General features: G+C 45.6%; 1 protein-coding gene across 1 annotated transcript in view; it reads left to right on the top strand.

Moving 5' to 3' along the window:
• LOC120317466 (dnaJ homolog subfamily C member 3-like) overlaps window positions 1–21,549 on the top strand; it is a 28,507-nt gene that overhangs the window by 3,318 nt on the left and 3,640 nt on the right. Inside the window, exons 3-10 of the mRNA XM_039364114.1 lie at window positions 1,079–1,203; window positions 1,399–1,473; window positions 5,278–5,421; window positions 8,249–8,430; window positions 12,782–12,901; window positions 15,763–15,868; window positions 18,429–18,549; window positions 19,827–19,959. Coding sequence (XP_039220048.1) covers window positions 1,079–1,203; window positions 1,399–1,473; window positions 5,278–5,421; window positions 8,249–8,430; window positions 12,782–12,901; window positions 15,763–15,868; window positions 18,429–18,549; window positions 19,827–19,959 — 1,006 coding nt within the window. The remainder of the gene's footprint in view (window positions 1–1,078; window positions 1,204–1,398; window positions 1,474–5,277; window positions 5,422–8,248; window positions 8,431–12,781; window positions 12,902–15,762; window positions 15,869–18,428; window positions 18,550–19,826; window positions 19,960–21,549) is intronic.

Raw genomic sequence — 21,549 nt, 5'->3', positions numbered from 1 at the left:
AGCGCCAAGGCATGGTCCATTTCTTCATTCCTCACAAAGGGTGACACCTCCCCAGCATGCACCCAGGGGGCGGGGCCAACGCGGCAGGGGCTGGTTCCTCACTGTGTCCAGACGGCCTTGTGGAGCGAAGACTGAACACATTTCAGCATAGATGGCCACCACAAAATTGTACATTGGCTCCCGGGCAGCCTGGCCAGGGCCAAGGCAGCAGGGGCCATTCCCTCACTGTTTCCAGGATGGCTTTGCGGGCCACATGAAACCACTTTGCGGGCCGCATCCAGCCTCCAGGCCTTTTGTTTGACATGTCTACAGTAGAGAAAGTCAAATAGCAACACAATGACCACAGGATCTTCTGATGAGGTTCAGTTCAAGACTGCTTGAGCCACCGTTCCTGCTGCAGTAAGATGTAGCCATTTCGGCACTGCGTCTTTTGCAAGATGAATCAGGGGGAGGATTTTGCATTCTCAGGCAGGAGCGCCCAGTGGGGGACTGCATTATGTGTTTCTGTGTTAGGGTTTTTGTGTGAGTGTGTTGCACATCACAAATGAAGACAGCTACAGGTTGGTTAGTTTAGAATGCTAGCAAGGTTATCTGTTAGCCTGCCTTCCTGTTCGATATACAATGGCTGACAGTGACTGCCCACCCTTAAACCTCTAAACCAAAATGATCCTTGGCTCCAATTGTTGAGAGAAGTATAGTTTTATTAGAAGTCATGCATAGCTAGAACTGAGAATCGCACAGCAAAATCCCTAAGTTCAACTTTTCCCTCCTTTAACTGCCTCCCGTCGCTGACCGCACACCCCCCCCCATGACCAGTCAAGTTTCAACTAAGATGTTTTTCAGAAAGGTCACTTCAAACTTCGGTTGGTATGCAGTTGCTTCTTCTCCCAGCCGGGTGACTTTGAAGCAGCACCTCCTGGAGATACAGCAGTTACTTTCTCTTTCCCCCAAGCATCCCTCCTCCCACCCGCCCTCCCCAGAGTCCATGGCAGATTGTCACTGCATGGTAACGAAGCACCAGCAAGCCTGGGGTAGCCGTTGACATTGACACTGTGGCTGATTTCTTTTCCTCCCCCAGAAATTGACCCGAAAAATTACCTTACCTATTACAAACGAGCCACCATTTACCTGGCTATGGGCAAGTTTAAATCAGCGTTGCCAGACCTCTCGAAAGCAATTGAACTCAAGCCAGACTTCCTGGCGGTAAGTTGTTCTCACTGTCACCCTTTTTTCCCTCTTGTCCAAGCTGACATTAAGCTGCAACGGTATCTTAAGGGAAAGTGGGTTTATTCTGGTTCCAAGGTGTTGACCTGGTATTTAAAAACAAAAAAACAGGCCATGTTCTAATTTGGGGAGGTTAGTTGGCTGTGAAGGATCTGATCTTTTCCACTTCCACAGGCCCGGCTTCAGCGAGGCAACATCCTTCTCAAACAAGGGCACACCCAGGAAGCAAAACAAGATTTTGAAGCCGTGGTAAGGAAAATACCTGTTTCTAGAAACTGCTAAGGAGTTCGTATTCTCCTAGGTGGCTGAGTAGAGTTTGAAGATATCCAGGTGTCGTTCTTTTGACCTGTGCATCAGAAACACCATTCCTTGGTAGCAACAACTTCAGCCTTCTTATGTACAAGTAGACCTCAACAACACTTCGCTTAGTGACTCTTCAAAGTTACAACAGCACTGACGTATGACCATTTTCCACACTTATGACCATTGCAGCGTCCCCAAGGCCACACGATCAAAATACAGGTGCTTGGGCAACCGACTCACATTTGTGACGGTTACAGTGCCCCAGGGCCATGTGATCTCCTTTTACGATCTTCTGACAAAGTCAAAGCCAGATTTCCTTCATGACCGTGCTACTAATTTAACAACTGCAGCGGTTCACTTAACCAGCCTGGCAAGAAAAGTCGTAAAAATGGGGCAGAATTCCCTTCACAAATTTCTCACTTAGCAACATAAATTTTGGGCTCCGTTGAGATCGTAAGTTGGGGACTACTTGTAGAGGTAGTCCTCGGACCTACGACTACAATTGAGCTCAACATTTCCGTTGCTAAGCGAGACAGTTGTTAGGTGAGTTTTGCCCCGATCTGATGGCCTTTCTTGCGACAGTCGTGAAGTGAAACATCGCAGTTGTTCTTCGTAACGTGGTTGTGAAGTGAACCTGGCTTCCCCATTGATTTCACTTGTCAGGAGGTCGCAAAAGGGGATCACATGACCCCAAGAACCTGCATTCATCATAAATACATGCCAGTTTCCCAGCACCTGAATTTTGATCACGTGACCATGGGGATGCTGTGTGAAAAACGATCGTGTCACCTTTTTCAGTGCCATCGTGTCACATTCACACAGTCCACTAAGTTGTAAGTCGAGAACCACCTGAATGCATTTGTCCAGGAGATGGTGCTATAGAGCAGGGCTTTTCAACCTTTTCACCCATTGTACCACTTTTAGGATATGGGAATATCCCAGTACCACCAGTCTCCTAGCAAGGTGTCCAAAACTTGATGACCCCCCCAAAAAAAGGAAAAAAGTGATAAAGTACAGGTAGTCTTCGACTTACAACAGTTTGCTTAGTGACTGTTTGAAGTTACAATGACACTGAGAAAAGTGCCCCCCAAACCACAGCCGAGCAAGACACCTGCCTGCCTGCCCAGTGGTGCTCTTCCTCCTGTCCGAGGTTTTCATTGCTGTGAGCATTTCTGTTGAGAATTGGCAGCGGGGGTGGGGTGGGGATGGTTGGTTTTTATTCCCCCCACCTGCTGGGTGGTTGTAGCAGGTTTTGGTCACTTCACATGACCCTGGGACACTGACCATCATAAATATGAATCAGTTGCCAAGCATCTGAATGTAAATCACAAGACCCTGGAGATGCTGCAACATTACAGCTGATCAGCGCTTCTTCTGGGCTCAGCAGAAGCATCAGGATCAGTGCTGCTTTCCAGCTGATTGGTGCTTCTTCAGGGCTCAGCAGAAGCACCAGGATCAGCGCCGAGCTCCAGTTGGAGCCTGGCACTGATCCTGGCACTTCCGCTGAGCTCTGACAGCCCCGAAGAAGCGCCGATCAGCTGGAAAGAGACACTGATCCTGGCGCTTCCGCTGAGCCCTGACAGTCCTGCAGCTCCAGCCATCTCTCACTCAGGCTTGTGCGGTGCTGCCACCGATTCAGCTCATTCCCCTCCCCCGCTACCACTTTTCTAGGATGGTCGTGTTCCACCTGCCAGGTGCCAATGTACCATAGGTGGTACCCGTACCACTGGTTGAAAAGCCCTGCTATAGAGGTAGTCCTCCACTCACAATGATTTGTTTAGTGGCAGTTCGAAGGTATAACTTAACAACCGTTGTAGGATCCTCACCGTCACTGATCAAAATCTGAATACTCGTATTATAGTTTCTACATATGAATGTGTATATTTATGGCATGCATTTACAACAGTTGCAACCTCCCAGGGTTGTGTGATCGCCATTTGCAGCCTTCCCAACTGGCTTCTGACAAAAATCAGTGGAAAAAGCCAGATTCATTCAAGGACCACCCGATTCACTGAACCAACTGCAGTGATTCATTTAACAGCCGCGACAAAAAAAAAAAAAAGAATGTAAAATCAGACATGTCTCATTTAACCACCACCTTGCTTAGATGGGGAGATCCTGGTCCCCATTGTCGATGTAAGTTGAGGATTGCCTGTGTAATTAGTGTGTAATCCAGGGACCTCCGACCTTGGCAACTTTTAAGACTTGTGGACTTCAACTCCCAGAATTCCTCAGCATAGCTGGCTGAGGAATTTTGGGAGTTGAAGTCCACAGGTCTTAAAGTTGCCAAGGTTGGAGGCCTCTGGGGTAACCCATAGCTGACAGCCTGGGTTTTTGGATTAAAACCAGGGTGTTACAGAAAATATCTTTTTTGAAATAGGGGAGGAGGGGTGACTAAGAGTATCAGTCCAGTAGATAACCGGAGTATTTCTCCAGCCACATGTGGACCGTAGGTTGGAATCTACCCATCCCATTTGATGTATCATACAGTGATGCTTTCATTCTCCTGTTGACATCTCAAGCAAGGGTGTGGGAGGTAGTCCTGGAAGCGGGACTTTTAAATGCTTGTTCCTGTGAGATATTCAGCCCCCTGAAGTCCGTACGGTGTCCAAACGCCAGTGTTTTCCTGTAGCAAGAAAGCCCTGATTCTTTTTTTTAATGGAAAAATTGGCAGATTAAGAGCTAGAGCCTCAAAATCTACGAGAAAATTTTTATAAAATGTTTTATAGGTGGCACCTTGATCCACAAAAGATGTCTCGTATGTATCCAAATGTGCAGCCTAAATGTTGGAGATGTGGTTGTTTGGATGCAACGTACTATCATATTTGGTGGTCATGTAGAAATGTAAAGGCTTTTTGGATTAAGATTTGGTGGAATATTCAGAAGATTTTTAATAGAAGGATAAAATTTACACCACAATTGTTTTTGTTAGGTATCATTGTTGATTGTGATGTTAAAGAAATTATTTTAATGTTGAATTTAATTACAACGGCAAGGTTGCTGATTGGGCAATATTGGAAGAAGGACTCTTTGCCTACTTTAGAAGAATGGTTTCTTAAAGTTTCTTATTTATCTGAAATGGCAAAAATTTCGTCTTATCTGAAAGACCAATCGCAAGAGAAATATATTTTGGTGTGGAAAAGATGGGTGAATTTTATACAGAATAAATCTGAGATTAGAAAGTATTACTTAGCTTTTGAATAACTTATGTTAAGGGTAATGGTTAGAATCCCTGTTTTTATGTACCGGAGTTAAAGTATTTAAAATTTTTGTTTTTTGGATGTATGTATAATTGTTTGATGTTCATTTAAGTTGTATGTTTTTTGTTGTTTTTAACCCTGTATTCAGCTCTGGGAAGGAGGGGGGAGGGGGATGGGGGTGTGGGAAGGGGGGAGTATTTTATTGTAAAACTTTAAAAAATTTCAATAAAAAAAGAGCTAGAGCCGAAGATTATTCCTCCCCCCCCGCAGGCATTTCAGTCATTTCTTCTTCGATCCCATCCTTATTTTGCTATGATTATTGTTGTTATTTTATGAGTTTCTGTTTTATTAATTGCTGGCTACCCAAGAGTCTCGGGAGCTGGGTGGAATAGAAACATTGCTAAATAAACAAACCCACTGTCCCGATCTGTTTGAACTGAGCATTTCTCTTTAATATATGCCACAAAGGAATGCAAGCTATGTGCATCCTTTTATATGCAGCATGTATCGCTTAACCTTTTTTTTTTTTTTTTTAAACCACTTTCATCAGCTCAAGAGCAATCCGGAGGATGCAGAAGCCCAGAGCCAGTTGTCCAGGGTCGTGGAGCAAGAATTTTCCATGCAAGAAGCTCAGACTGCTTTTCAGAAAAAAAACTATCTGGGAGCAGTCAGTTTTCTGGATCGAGTCATTGAGGTACCTTCTTCATTCATCTTCTCTAAGCGAACGTCGTTTAGCGGTATGTGACCAGCAGGAAAAAATCGCTTGGGCGTTTCTGCTGTCCTAGAATGATCTCCGTGTTTTACAGCTCTCTGGGCACTAGAATCTAAGGATTCTAAAAGGATCAGTATGTGTAGTTTGGCTTGAGGTCAAATAGGTCCCAACTATGTCTGTGGTATTTAGATGCTTTGAAGTCTGAACACAGGCCTTTCAAAGCAGCAATGTAGCGCACATAGCATTTCTGGGCTCCGTGAAGAAGTCCTTAAGAAGGCTGTTAAGAGGCCTGGTGGCACAGGGATTAGAATGCAGCATTGCAGGCTGATTCTGCCAACTGCCAGCAGTTCGATCCTGACCGGCTCAAGATTAACTCAGCCTTCCATCAATAAAATGAGGACCCAGATGGTTGGGGACAGTATGTTGACTCTCTAAACCAGTGGTTCTCAACCTTCCTAATGCCGCCACCCACACGCACGCAAGGACGCGGAAAAGGAAATAACTCCAACCCAGGAAATGGGCAGAAAGGCCTGGCGTTTCTACGAAGCAGCAGCAGCAGCAAATCAGGGCTTCCCAGTTCCTGGGCTCCAAGCAGCCCCGGCGCAAAGAGGCCTTTCCTGTTAGGCAGCCCTTGGAAAAATGCACTTTCTTTCTGTCTTCCCCCTCCCTCCTTTCGTGGCCGCGAAGGCTTCGTGCAGGGGGATTCTCGTGTCGCCTCCCTGCCTCCGGCAGCTGGGCTTGGCTGGCTGACAGCGGCTCCTCTGTTCTTAGTCCAGACACAAAGGGGAGTCGCTGCTAAACTGCCAGTCTCAGTGCCTGGCCCGTGGGTGCCGCAAAGCCCCGCTCCGCCCTATCCTGCTGCTGCTGCTGCTGCTCCGCTCCACCCATCGTCTGCTGAGCCCGAGCTTGCCCTCCTTCCCTACTTCCTCCCTTCCCGAGACCACTCCCAACCCTCGCGCGCCAGTCCTTTGGATGCCTGGAGCATAGAGATGGCTCTCCTGCTCGAGCTAGAGCGACCCCCTCAGCCAGTCGAATCTCGCCACTGTGGCTCAAGGCCTTTTTGGTGGAGTTGCGGGCAAGCCGAAAGAGAAGGGCCCGGCAGAAGGTTCTCTGTGCCCCTCCTGCACCGCCATGTTGCCAGGAATTGCTAGTTTCGCGGTTCGAGCCCAGCTGCGCGGAGGGAGAAGGTGAGAGATGTCAGCTTCTTTCTTTTCTGGCGACTGCTCCCCAGTGTTTGCTTTATTTGCTGAATCCCTCCCGTGCTCTTGGGAATGCTTTACGGCAGTGGTTCTCAACCTTTTTAATGCCGCGACCCCCAACCGGTCGTAAGTCGACTACCCAACCGGTGGTAAGTCAAGGACTACCCAACCGGTCGTAAGTCGAGGACTTTCCCTGCCCGGGACCGCCACGCATGCGTGGTGCCTTCCCCTGCGCCCTCTGAGGCGTAGCTGGCAAGCAGCAGAGATGGAGAAGGCCGACCACCAGCTGGGCCACCAGCTGGCCCAGCCCAAGGGAGGTAAGGCACCCGCCGGGCCCCACATGCGCCAGCAACCCTTCCTGCGCCCGCCAGCCTCCCACCTCCCACCCCTGGCCCTCTTTTACTTACATTTTTAGTAGTTGCTCAGCAGGGAGGGCTGGAACCTTCCAGACAGCTCGCCTTCGCTGCAGACAACTTGCAGCACCGTTTGCAGAATGGGACTTTTGGCGGGCTCAGCAGGGCAGAGACAGCTAGACAATTCCTATTGGCTTTTGAAAGCCAATAGAATTAGACTCTATTCAAGAGAGTCTATTCTATTGGCTTTCAAAAGCCAATAGAATAAAAGGGAGTAGCACAGCTAAGGAAAAGGGGGAAAAAATGGCGGACTGCGTTGTTTGGCGACCCCCGTGTAATGGTCGTTCGACCACAAATGGGGTTGCGACCCACAGGTTGAGAACCGCTGCTTTACGACTAAGACCATCGGAAATATGTGTTTGCCGATGGTCTTAGGCGACCCCTGTGAAAGGGTCGTTCGACCCCCAAAGGGGTCGCGACCCACAGGTTTAGAACCGCTGCTCTAAACCATTCAGAGAGGGCTGAAAAGCACTATGAAGCGGTATATAAATCAAAGTGTTATTGCTATTGTTAAGCAGAATTTATTTCTTGATGTGTTTTTATTCTGATACATTCAGCAGAAGAGAAGTGCAGACCAATACAATTTTCACGCATGATCGCAAGGCCCTGCAGGCAATATTTAAACTTTTTTTTTTTCCTTCAGAAATGAGGAATGTTTCCCAAGTGGTGGGTTCTCCAGTGGCTTTGTTCAGTCTGCGAACGCTAAATTGATTGGATGGTTGTAGAGTGTTGGGCGTTGGTGCTCTGCTGCAGCACATCTGGAGAACATGTGGTTAGGAAGATTGCATAAAGTATAGTCTAGTGAAAAGAAGGGTCTAGGGGTGGCATGATAGCAGTCTTGCAATATCTGAGGGGCTGCCACAAAGAAGAAGGTGGGTCAGCCTATTCTCCAAAGCACCTGAAGGCAGGACAAGAAGCAACGGATGGAAACTAATCAAGGAGAGAAGCAACCTAGAACTAAGGAGAAATTTCCTAACAGTGAGAACAATTAATAAGTGGAAAGGCATCCCTTCAGAAGTTGTGGGTGCTGCATCACTGGAGACTTCTAAGAAGAGACTGGACAGCCATTTGTCTGGAATGATATAGGGTCTGTTGCTTAAGCAGGGGGTTGGACTAGATGACTTCCAGGGTCCTGTCCGATGATGATGATACCACAATTAGACTGAGAAAATCAATTGCCCCCTGGCTTGCTTTCAGATCTCCCCTTGGGATCCAGAGCCCAAAGAGCTACGCTCCGAGTGCTACCTCCATCTTGGGGATTACAACAAGGCCATCATGGACCTGAAGCCCACCACTAAGCTGCGGAATGACAACAGGGCCGCCTTCCTTAAGCTCAGCAAGCTGTATTACAACTTGGGAGAACACGAAGAGTCCTTAACGTGAGTGAGCCACGTAAATGCGATGTCTCGTATGTGTGTGTGTTTGTGTGTGTGCGTGTGTGCATGCTTTTGGTGTACATCCCTAGCAGGTGGCAACACAGAGACCACTGACATCCCCAGCACCACTCTTCCAGAGACCCCCAGCATCATCCCAAGGTCGGAATGCTGGGATTCAAGGGTAAAAAATTGAGACACGCAAACAGTAGCAGCTTGCTTCCAATTTCCATTTTTCAAATGAGCTACAGGTCGTCCTCGACTTACGACTGCCACGGAGCCCAAAATTTCTGTTGCTAAGCAAGGCAGTTGTTAAGTGAGCTTTGCCTCGTTCCACAACTTTTTTTTTTTTGCCAGAGTTGTTAAGTGAATCATGTAGTTATTAAGCGAATCTGGCTTCCGTTTGCTTGCCAGAAGGAAAGTTAGAAATGGTGATCCCATGATCCCAGGACAATGCAACCGTCATAAATACATGCTAGTTGCCAAAGGTCCGAATTTTGATCATGTGACCATGGGATGCTGCAGTGCTCATAAGTGCGAAAACTTGTCATAAGTCACTTTTTTCAGTGCCGTTGTAACTTTCAACGGTTACTAAAAGGGATAGTTGTAAGTCAAGGACTACCTGTATGAAATTGACCACAGTCTTTCCTGTGATGTCCTATGGAATGTGAATGAGAACAGCAACACAGATCTGGCAGAAAGGGTGAATTTAATGATCTGAAGCTAGTACAGGCAGTCCTTATGTAGCGACTGTCTCGTTTAGCGACCATTCACAGTGACAGTGGTGATGGGTAAAAAAAAAACCTTTGCAACCAATCCTTGCATTTACAACCTGTCCATATAAAAAAAAGGAAAGCTAAGTTAAGATCCTAAGCACATTTGTGCTTTTACTTAGTGACCACTTCACTTAATTATCGAGTTGCTGGTCCCACTTGTGACAGTTAAATGAAGACTATCTGTAAATGAAGTGCGGGCATTACTCCATAGCGTGTCAGAAGACGAACAGGAAAGATTGTGCCTAAATTTACCATTGCTTTAAGTCAGTGGTTCTCAAAACAATTTAATGTTAGGACCCCTTTCCTTTTCAAAAATGGTAGAGGACCTCAAAGAGTTTGGTTTTATGTGGTTTATATTGATTGACATTTACTGTATTGGAAAATGAAATTGGAAAATTTTAAAATATTTACTTAGGAGACTTAAATATGAAGACCTAAATATGAGCCAGCAGTGTACTGCAGCTGCCAAAAAGGCCAACACAGTGCTAGGCTGCATTAACAGAGGGATAGAATCAAGATCACGTGAAGTATTAATACCACTCTTACAATGCCTTGGTAAGGCCACACTTGGAATACTGCATCCAGTTTTGGTCACCGCAATGCAAAAAAGATGTTGAGACTCTAGAAAGAGTAAAGAGAAGAGCAACAAAGATGATTAGGGGACTGGAGGCTAAAACATATAAGGAACAGTTGCTAGAATTGGGTATGTCTAGTTTAACGAAGAGAAGGACAAGGGGGGACATGATAGCAGTATTCCAATATCTCAGGGGCTGCCATAAAGAAGAGGGAATTAAGCTATTTTCCAAAGCACCTAAAGGCAGGACAAGAAGCAACGGATGGAAACTAATCAAGGAGAGAAGCAACCTAGAACTAAGGAGAAACTTCCTTACAGTGAGAACAATTAACCAGTGGAACAGCCTGCCTCCAGAAGCAGTAAATGCTCCAACACTGGAAGTTTTTAAGAAGAGACTGGACAGCCATTTGTCCGAAATGGTGTAGGGTTTCCTGCCTGAGCAGGGGGTTGGACTAGATGACCTCCAAGGTCCCTTCCAACTTTACTACTATTACTGTTACTTTTGCGAAAGGCCACCCTTGAGCCACTGCTTTAAATCTTTAAAAAACTTAAGCAAAAAATATAGCATAAATCACAGTTGTTTGAATTTGCTCAGGATGTGATGCTGTGAATGTGGTTTGCAAGCATTTCAAGCAAGGCCAGGTCAGAAAAAGAGATGTAGCCCAAAATCCCAGAATGCTTTTTGTCGATGTAAGCTAGAAAAGCAGTCTCTTAAAAGCCTATCAAGAGTTTTTCTCTGTTCCACTGTATGCCAAATAAACTCAAGGTGGGGTCGATTTGAGTTTCTTCTCCTCCTCACACTCAAGACTGACTCATCTCTTCTGAAACTTCCCCTTTAATGGCAGGGTTACTTCTTCCCTGTTCTCAAGGCCAAGTCTGCATTCCTTCACACATGCCAAACCCAAATTAGGGAAGTCACATGATGGCTTAGCAGAATTTGGGAGCCCAAGTCAGCGTACTATGAACAAGCTGGCTTTCTTTCCCAGACATACCCATACCCTTGTCATTTACATATGATCCCAGGGATAAGGATAGGTGGGGTCGAGCTTATGATCTGACAACTGACAGTATAGAAACCACCGGCAAATAAACAGATCTGATGTGGTATCTTTCCACAACCTTGAAATATATACAGGTCATGAGGGTGAAAGTTTGCTCTCCAAGCTTGTGGGTTGAATGTCTGTGGAGATTCTCAGTCATCCAGGTTATAATTGCCCCAAAGATGTTTTTTTTTTTGCAAGGCCACTGGACTCTCTTCTTCAGCTCTGGCTGGATGGTGGGGAATGGAAGGATTTCTATTCCTTGCAGACAGCCGGTCATTTGCCTTCTTTCAGAGAGTTGTTGAGGCCACCTGGAGTCCTTAGGGTCATCTGAGTAGTGTAAAATCTGAATAGTGCATTTTGCACCACTCAGACAACCCTGAGGACACAGATTAACCTCCAGGTGGCCTCCATAACTTTCTAAAAGAATGCAAATGACCAGCTGTCTGCAATCTGGTAGGGTGGAGCCTTCAAAATGGCAGTATTGTTAATAGGCTGGATTGTGCTTTTGCAGGTTACATTTTTTTTCCCTATGATTTTAATGATTTTGTTATTATTAATGTGTTTGAATGGTTTTTATTTTGTCTCTTTGTCATGTTCTCATTATGCACCAAATAATAATTTTGGTTATTTAGGGTATTGTGTATATGTTAACACTGTGAGCGGCCGGCCCAGAATCATGTATGGGGCTATAATAAATAAATAAACAGCAACATCTCAGTGTTTCTCAACTTTGACAATTTTAAGGCATGTGAACTTTAACTCCCAGAATTCCACAGCCAGCAATGCTGGCTGTGGAATTCTGGGAGTTGAAGTCCACATGCCTTAAAATTGTCAAGGTTGAGAAACACTGATCTAGAATGTATGAATGGAGTAAAGTCAGATACAAAAGCAGTTTTATTAAAAAAAAACATGCATAGGAAAGAGAAGCTCATAACTTATCAAGGAGAGAACCAACCTAGAACTGAGGAGAAATTTCCTGACAGTTGATCAGTAGAACGACTTGCCTTCAGAACTTGTGGGTGCTCCAACAGTGGAAGTTATTAAGAAGAAATTGGACAACCATTTGTCTGAAATGGTATAGAGTTTGCTGCCTGAGCAGGGGGGTTGGACTAGAACAGTGGTTCTCAACCTGTGGGTCGGGACCCCATTTGGGGCCGAACGACCATTTCGCGGGGGTCGCCAAACAACGCAGTCCACCATTTTTTCCCCCTTTTCCTTAGCTGTGCTACTCCCTTTTATTCTATTGGCTTTTGAAAGCCAATAGAATAGACTCTCTTGAATAGAATCTAATCCTACTGGCTTTCAAAAGCCAATAGGAATTGTCCAGGCTGTCTCTGCCCTGCTGAGCCCGCCAAAAGTCCCATTCTGCAAATGGTGCTGCACCAGTTGAGTAGTCCTCGACTTACGACCGGTTGAGTAGTCCTCGACTTACGACCGGTTGGGGGGTCGCGGCATTAAAAAGGTTGAGAACCACTGGACTAAAAGATCTTCAAGGTCCCTTCCAACTCTGTTATTCTGTTATGACTTCAATTTCTTTGAGCTGTCTGCTTATCTTCCTCCTTCTGGAGCTTTAATTCAGAATAGAGCTGGAAGGAACTATGGATTGGCTGTCCAGTCTCTCCTTAAAAACCTCCAGTAATGAAGCACCCACAACCTCTGGTGGCAAGCTGTTCCACTGGTTAATTATTCTCACTGTTAAGAGGTTTCTCCTTTATTCCAGGTTGATTCTCTCCTAGATTAGTTTCCATTCATTGTTTCTTGTCTTGCCATCAGGAGCTTTGGAAAATACGTTGACCCTCTCTTTGTGGCAGCCCCTGAAATACTGGAATACTGCTATCACTTCTGGGGGACATTATTCAGCTAAGAGACCCCTTAGCGAAGGGCTTCTCTCTGCCTCAGTTTCCCTGCCTGGGTGGCTTCAAACATCTCCCTCTTTCAGTTCTCACTCTCAATCTTTTCCACAGCCAAGTGCGTGAGTGCTTGAAGCTGGACCAAGACGACAAGGATTGTTTTTCCCACTACAAGCAAGTGAAAAAGCTCACCAAGCAGCTGGAATCTGCTGAGGAGCACATCAAAGCTCAGAGGTGATCTTCCCATCCTGGGTTCTCGGTTTGCATGGATGTCCTATCTAAGCTGACTTTGGCCTTAACATTTACTGAGATTTCAACAGCCCACATGGTGCGCCACCTAACTTACCTTTACAACACACTGAGGTTGCATGGCACAAGAACCATGAATAAAATACTTGGGCATGCTGGTAAGGATATGAAGTGATCCTCTCTGATGGAATCCCAGAAACGGGATCAAGGAATATGGAGGTCTACTTCTGATTATGCTTATTTTGCAAATTCAGGTCCTTGTTTTGATATTCCATGAGGAGCACCGATGTGAATCAGGACTTTCATTTTTGAAGCTTACGACTTTTGAGTTTGGTGGCTCTCAAGAATTACAGTCATGGGATGTGTCCCCGTTTACCAACTTAATATTTGTAACTGGAGTACCCTAAGGACAGGCTTGATCATAAAAAGCATCTTATTAGTATACAGATAGTCCTCAACTTAATGACCAGTTGCTTAGCTTAGCAACCATTCAAAGTTATCACAGCCTTCCCCAGGGTTACCTATGCTCCAAAATTTGAAGTTGCAATGGCTGTCCTCCCTCTGTCCTTCATTTCATGTGATCGTATTTTGGGCACTCAGCAAATGGCTGTTTAAAGCATTCTGAGGCCACACAACTGTTATTTACAACTTTTTTATTTTTGCCAGAAACGCATTTATTTCCAGGTTTTGGCAAAAAAAAAAAGCCACCCATTGCGGAAATGGCTATGCTTAATGACCGATGTGTTCATTTAACCACCATGGTGGATCTCTGCAAAAGAAGTGATCTGCTTAACGACTGACACTGGCAAATTGATTCCAGAATCAATTGCAATTGTAAGCTGGGGATTATCTCTACGACATTTTCAATGTAGCTTTAACAAAATTGTGGAAGGGTGGGGTTAGGTAACTATTTGAAAATAACGTCTTACTCACTAGCTCTGAAAACATGTAAGTCAGTAGCCATTTCCCTGACTGTGGGGGGGGGGGCATGATGGGAGTTTGTGTCAGCTGGAAAATGACTGCCTGGTTTGAGATTCAAGTGCCACGGAACGGAGTCAGCTCTCGTTACGTGTCCCAGCTCCAGCCCACTTAGAGGTTCAGAAGCAGGCAAATGCGAGTAGATAAATAGGTACCACTTCAGTGGGAATGTAACAGCGTTCTGTGCGCTTTTGGCCTATAACCATGCTGGCCACATGGCCACAAAAATTGTTTTCAGACAATGCTGGCTCCCTCAGCCAAGAAACAGAGATGAGCATTGTCCCCTAGAATTGGACACAACTGGACAGGATAAACTTTTTACCTTTACCTTTTTATTTCCCTGACACGTGATGGTAGCAAATTCTAAAAGATAACAAGGCAAAGCAGTAGTCTATTATCAGTTGCTTGAAGGGCCACTTCCTTCCCATTTCATTTTCTGGATAAAGTTTCCCAGGGGAATTTGTCTTGCCATGAAACACAGAATATTTCTTCTCTCTAACACCGTTCAGAATGAAACCCCGTCACAATTTTCATTTTCTTCTGTCATATTCTGGGAGGGGTTTTTTTTTTCATGCATGAGAGCTGAATCTATTTTTTCACTTTTAAGGAAGCAAAACTCTAACCCGAGTGCTTCATAATAGCTGATGCTTGCAAAAGCAGTCTAGCCATTTAATGCAGGGCTTTTCAACCAGTGGTATGGGTACCACCTGTGGTACATTGACACCTGGAAGGTGGTACGCGAACATCCTAGAAAAGTGGTAGCGGGGGAGGGGAATGAGCTGAACCGGTGGCAGCACCGCACAAGCCTGAGTGAGAGATGGCTGGAGCTGCAGGGCTGTCAGGACTCAGCGGAAGCGCCAGAATCAGCGCTTCTTCGGGGCTGTCAGGGCTCAGTGGAAGCACCAGGATCAGTGCCAGGCTCCAGCTGGAGCTCGGCGCTGATCCTGGTGCTTCTGCTGAGCCCTGAAGAAGCAGCAATCAGCTGGAAAGCAGCACTGATCCTGGTGCTTCTGCTGAGCCCAGAAGAAGCGCTGATCAGCTGGAATGTTGCAGCATCTCCAGGGTCTTGTGATTTACATTCAGGTGCTTGGCAACTGATTCATATTTATGACAGTCACAATGTCCCAGGGTCATGTGAAATGACCAAAACCTGCTGCAACCACCCAGCAGACGGGGGGAGGAATAAAGATCAAATACACCCCCACCCCACCCCCGCTGCCAATCCTCAACAGAAATGCTCACAACAGACAGGAGGAAGAGCGCCGCCAGGTGGGCAGTTAGGTGTCATGCTCGGCTGTGGCTTGGGGGGCACTTTTTCAGTGCCATTGTAACTTCGAACAGTCACCAAGTGAACTGTTGTAAGTCGAGGACTACCTGTACTTTATCTCTTTTTTCCTTTTTTGGGGGGGTCATCAAGTTTTTGACACCTTGCTGGGCGACTGGTGGTACTCGGATGTTGCCATATCCTAAAAGTGGTACAATGAGTGAAAAGGTTGAAAAGCCCTGATTTAATGCACCGACATAATTAATTTTTTTAAAGCCCAAAATCCTGAAACAGGAATGGGGAAACAAAAATGCTAATCTGTCCCTGGTGAGATCATCCTCCCCCCCCCCCCTTGCTAAATACCCCATGGACTGTACCTGCCCTCCAGGAATGGGGCAAAAGAATGCCCACCCCTTTTAGGTAGGACCCAGATTGTTGGGGGCAATACGTGAAAAATACGTACAATATAAACCACCCAGAAATTGCTGTAAAGTGCCGGGGAGGCGGTGTATAGGTTAAAGTGCTATTGCTATTGCTATATCAACATTCACTAGCTGTGTTCCTTGTCCAATATTGTTTCTTCTCTGCTGTTCTCTAATAACAGATATGCAGATGCCATTGAGAAGTACAAAGCAACCATGAAAACAGAACCCAATGTAGAGATCTACACCATAAAAGCGAAAGGACGGATCTGCCACTGTTTATCCAAGGTAGAAGCTGAATTTGAGGAACTCCTTCTAAATGAATCTGGAAATAATAATTAGTGGAGCGGAGTGGAATGGAATCAGATCGAATCAGAATCAAAATTGGAAGGGACCTTGGAGGTCTTCTAGTCCAACCCCCTGCTCAGGCAGGAGACCCTATACAATTTCAGACCAATGGTTGTCCAATCTCTTTTTAAAAACTTCCAGTGTTGGAGCATTCACAACTTATGGAGGCAAGTTGTTCCACTGGTTAATTGTGTTAATTGTCAGGAAATTTCTCCTCAGTTCTAGATTGCTTCTCTCCTTGATGAGTTTCCATCCGTTGCTTCTTGTCCTGCCTTCAGGTGCTTTGGAGAATAGCTTGACTCCCTGTCATGTCACCCATAGTCTTTCTTTTCATTAAACTATACATACCCAATTCCATCAAACGTTTGGGCCCCTGGCGATTAACCAACCTCTTTGGGAAGCTGCCTGATTTGGTATAATGTGACCAAAGGCAGGAGGAAGTGTGAATGCCTTGCTTAATCTCATAAAGTTGAAATGGGGATCTGTGCTTACTTCTTGGATCTATTATCAGGCCTCTATCTATCTGTCTGTGGTTCTGTTGCTCCACTTATCTGAGATTTTGCTTCATTCCTGTATAAATGGGGACGTGGTCCTTGATCTGCAGCCCTTGGCAAGCTGATCTTCTCCAGATGTTTTGGAGGACCATGTCAGTCAGAGATAATAGAAATCATAACCCAAGGCATGTGCAAGGACTCTGAAATTGCCCACCACAAAGGTTGTCCAGATATTTTGCCCAAAGAATTCCCTTGAGTCTTCCCCAACTAACTGGAAGTAATGACACAGGATGGGTTTATTTGTCCAATCCACCTGGCCCAGTCGAAAGGCATTAAAAACCTGCCTTTTTCCTTGGAAAAGATAATGGGTGTCCCCATTTTGAGGGGGATAACAATTGCAAGTTCCTGATGACTTAGCGAGTATTGGTTTATATTCTGGTGGAATTGGCTGTTTTTGCTTATTTGGGGGATTCATTGTACAGGTAGTCCTCGGTTGCTTAGTGACCGTTAGAAGTCCACCTGAAAAGGGGGACTTACAACCCAGATCCAAGTTCTGATGTTCATGCCTCCCATGGTCACATGACCACACTTCAGGCATTTGCAGCATTCCCCCAACGACACATAACCCCATTTTGCAGCGGTTTTGCCAAAAAACAGCAATTTCCAGCAAAACCGCACCCACAACAAATGGGATTGCACTTACAACCACTGCTAAATGACTCAGGGTTCACGCTTATAACTGCCATGTTTGCTTAATGACCGGGTATTCGCATTTAGGACCACTCCGTTTGCTTAATGACCATCACTATATATATATATATATATATATATATATATATATATATATATATTTCTGAGGTTTTCGTGGGTGTTTGTATGTAGGTCTTTGGTTATTCGGGTTTTCTCCCACGTAAAATTGGAAGTGTCTTGGCGACGTTTCGACGAAGTCCCATTCGTCATCTTCAGGCTGGTGTTTTCGGCTTTGTGCTTCGAGGAGCAATGTGTGGTCTTAGCTGTTTCTTCCTTTTAACTGCTAATGGGGGTATGAATTGATTGGGTGGGAGCTTGGCTGTGTTCTGATTGGGTGGTGGTGTGTTCTGATTGGTTAGGGGCTTGGCTGTGCTCTGATTGGCTGGGGGGTTGGCAGTGCTCACCAGCCTGAAGATGACAAATGAGACTTCATTGAAACGTCGCCAAGACATTTCCAATTTGACGTGGGAGAAAACCCGAATAACCAGACGTTATTACCATAATGGGCGGACTCCATTATGGTCATAACACAAGGACTATTTCTAAGCTGTGCAGAATCACACTATTCCACATGGAAAGCCTTATGGATTTCTTAAACAGTTAAGTAAAAACAATTAAACCGAGAGCGTGTTGTTAAGAACCCCATTGTGAGATCACAAGCCCTGGTGGAGCAGTGGCTAGAATGTAGCACTGCAGGCTACTTCTGCTGACTGCTGGCTGCCAGCAGTTTGGCAGTTCGAGTCTCACCAGCTCAAGGTTGACTCAGCCTTTCGTCCTTCCGAGATCAGTTAAAATGAGGACCCAGATTGTTGTGGGCAATAAGCTGATTCTGCAAACCGCTTAGAGAGGACTAGAAAGCACTGTGAAGCAGTATATAAGTCTTAAGTGCTATTGCTGCTACCCTTCCCTACCTTCCTTTCTTCCTGCCTTTTCATTTCCTCCCTTCGCTCCTACTGCCATGCAGTATTGCAGGCAAACTCTGCCCACTGTCAGCAGTTCGGCTCAAGGTTGACTCAGCCTTCCATCCTTCCGAGGTCAGTTAAAACGAGGACCCAGATTGTTGGGGGCAACAGACTGACTCTGCAAACTGCTTAGAGAGGGCCGGAAAGCACTGTGAAGCATTATATAAGTCTAAGTGCTATTGCTATCAGGGGGTAAATTGGAGCAGACGATCGGGACCCGGAGGGGATGTGTGGATGGGGTTAGCCGACAAAAGAGCACCACACATGGCAGTCCTCTTCTACCTCTTATCGCAGAGCAAACGGGTTGCAGAAGCAATAGATCTCTGCAGTGAAGCCCACCAGCTTGATCCCAGAAATACCTTCGTCCTGCGCGACAGAGCAGAGGCCTTCATCCTGAACGAAGAATTTGAGAAAGGTCAGCATCCGAGCCATCTCATGCCCACCCCAGGGGGAACCTCATCCGATCCATTTCTTCCTCCTCCCACCCCAGGGTTAACCTACTTTTGCTTATTTATTTTTCCTTCAGTTCAGCTGTGTTTAAATCTCAGAAACTGCCTGGACGAGTCCCTGCCATTTTCTTGGCAAGGCTTCTCAGGAGCGATTTTGCCACAGCCTCCTTCCTAGGGCTGAGATTGTATGACTAGTCCAAGGTCACCCAGCTGGCTTCGTGCCTAAGGCAAGACTGGAACTCAAAGTCTCCCGGTTCTTAACCTGATGCCTTAACCGCTACACCAAACTGGTTCTCTGGCTTATCCATTTCTTGGCAAACCTATCGTCCCAGTCAAACCCCTTTGTAATCACAAAATACAGAAGTCGGATTGTTCATTTCCAGCCCACCCAAAAATCTCATCCAGAGGCAATAAAAAGCGATCGAAACATCTATCTTGAACCTGGGAGTGTATTTTTTTTAAAAAAAAAAAAACAAACAAACCCAACACTTCATTATTAGCAGGGAGAAAAATGGGACCAAACACAGAACTCTTCCTTAAATGGAATCTCTTCTGTTGTATTGTGTTACAATCGTACACCTAATTCTACTTCAGAATTCTTTTTTAATGCCATTGGGGGAGAGAGATATGTCTCACCAGCAATTCCTCCAAACACACACACACACACACACACAAACCAGATGGCTAGGCGTACACTCCAGACCTCTTTTCCTGTTCTTTCATTTTTTTTCTCATTTTGGAAGTTAAGAGGTAAAATTGAACATCAGTGGAGGTTCTCAGTCATCCAGATCGTGGTTGTCCCAAAGGTGATTTTTTTTTCCCCCAAAAGGCAACTGGGCTTTCTTGATTTTTACCTTTGAAACCATTTTGCTTCTCATCCAAGGAGCTTCAAAAATGTTTTCAAAATAAAAAAGAAAAAACAAGACAGTCCAGTTGCCATTTGGGGAAAAGAAAAAAAAAGCATCTTTGGGATGGTGCCCTGAACCTTGCCAGACACTTCACACCTTAAACGTTACTAAAATGGCTCCCATGGGATTAACACTGTCTCTAAACAGGAGTCCTGCCCCTGTCTGTTTTTGGAGAATGGCCGATAACCTGCAGAGTACTTGCAGATGAAGGTTGCATAGTTCCATTCAGCTGGATTCTATAAAAGTCTTTGACCAAAGGGTCAAAGCTTAGGGGGTGGGGGGAAGCTTTCTCGTTGAAAGAATTAAAACTAGCTTTTTTTTTTTTTAATCTCCAGCCATTGAAGATTATCAAGAAGCGAAAGAATTTGATGCTGAAAATGAGGAATTAAAAGAGGGGCTAGAGCGGGCACAAAAACTGCTGAAACAGTCCAAGAAGAGGAACTATTACAAAATCCTTGGAATTCAGAGGTAAGCAGGTTCATCTTTGGTATCCAAGTCTTTCACAATCCGGGATTAAAACTGCTGAGAGGAATTCTCGTGTAATAGAACATTAAAACCTAGTACTGTACTGTAACCATGAAGGTTGAAGTCCTGGTTTAATGATTTTGGGACGCCAGAACAGCTGCTGCACTTCTTTCTGCCAGGAAAAAAAAAATCTATTTACATTAACAAGGCCATCTGGCTTGAACGAACAGCATGTTCAGCCAAGCCTTTTTTTTTTTAAACCATAGCTTGTTGACTAAGCCACAACAGCCTGTTCCCACCCAAGCCATAATTGGTAGATTCAAACATAGCTCCAAAGAAGCAGACCACATAATGGCTCAGAATTGCAGAGTCTCGTAAAAGTGAGAACGGGAGTAGATATCATAGGCCGTGGTGGCAAACCTATGGCACGCGTGCCACCGGTGGCACGCAGAGCCTTCTGTGTGGGCATGCGCGTCGTCGCCCCAGTCCTTGGCCTTCAGGTGGTTTTTATAAAACCTTTTAGCTTTAGCCCTTCGCCTCTGTGTGCAAAAAAAAAAATGTTCAATGGATTAATCAATTTCAACCTTGCAGGGAAGAAAAAGATCTCGCAAAGTTGGAATTGATTGATTGAACTTGGTCGTCCCACCCAGTCCGCCATTACCACCACAGCCACACCCACTCAACGGGCCACGCTCACCCAATTGGCCACATCCACCCAATGGGCCACGCCCACCCAGCACCCGACGATACTTAAGTGGCTTTTGGGTTACAGTTTGGGCACTCGGTCTCTAAAAGGTTCGCCATCACTGTCATAGGCCTTTCCAAATATTCTGAACCAAAGCTAAAAGTAAAAATTTCCCCTGTCCAGTCGTGTCCGACTGTAGGGAGCAGTGTTCGTATCCGTTTTTTAGCCAACGGAGCCAGCATTATCTGAAGATGCTTCGGGGGCCATGCAGCTAGCATGACTATATATCGAGGCCCATGGAATGCTGTTAGTTTCCCACCAAAGTGGTACCGATTTTATCCACTCGCATTTGCCTGCTTTCAAACTGCTAGATGGGCAGGAGCTGGGGCGAGGACAGGAGCTCACCCCATCATGTGGCACCCGGGTCTCGAACCTGGGCTGTCAACTTTTTAGCTGACAAGCTCGGCATCTTTAACCGCTGAGCCATGACACCTGCCCCCTATTGCTGAACTACAGCTTCCCAAATCCTCCCATTTCTGACCCTGTTGGCTGCTGGGAATTATAGTTCACAATTTATGGAAGCACCATAAGTTTCCCATCTTGGACTATCTTTATATAATTGGTGAGAACGAAAAAAAAACACTGCTTGGGCTCTAAACTCATTTATGGGCGTGTCAGTTAAAAATAATTTTACCTAGGTGTATGACTGTAAATCTCCAATAATTATAGCATTGTGGACATACTGTAGATAAAAGGAGTATGTTAGGTTGCATCTTTTTAATTTATCTCCTGCAATCTGCAATTATACCTGCCTCCCTATTTCCACCGGCAGAAGGAAGACACATGGGGCTTCTCCTGTGTATAATCCACACCATGGAGCTAATTTCCGGCCCCCAAAGGGATGAGGC

This window comes from Crotalus tigris, unplaced genomic scaffold, assembly GCF_016545835.1.
Source record: "Crotalus tigris isolate CLP2741 ecotype Arizona unplaced genomic scaffold, ASM1654583v1 scf7180000019652.295055, whole genome shotgun sequence".
Lineage (NCBI taxonomy): Eukaryota > Metazoa > Chordata > Lepidosauria > Squamata > Viperidae > Crotalus > Crotalus tigris.
Note: the sequence above shows the minus strand (reverse complement) of the source record. Positions and strands in the feature narration are given on the sequence as shown.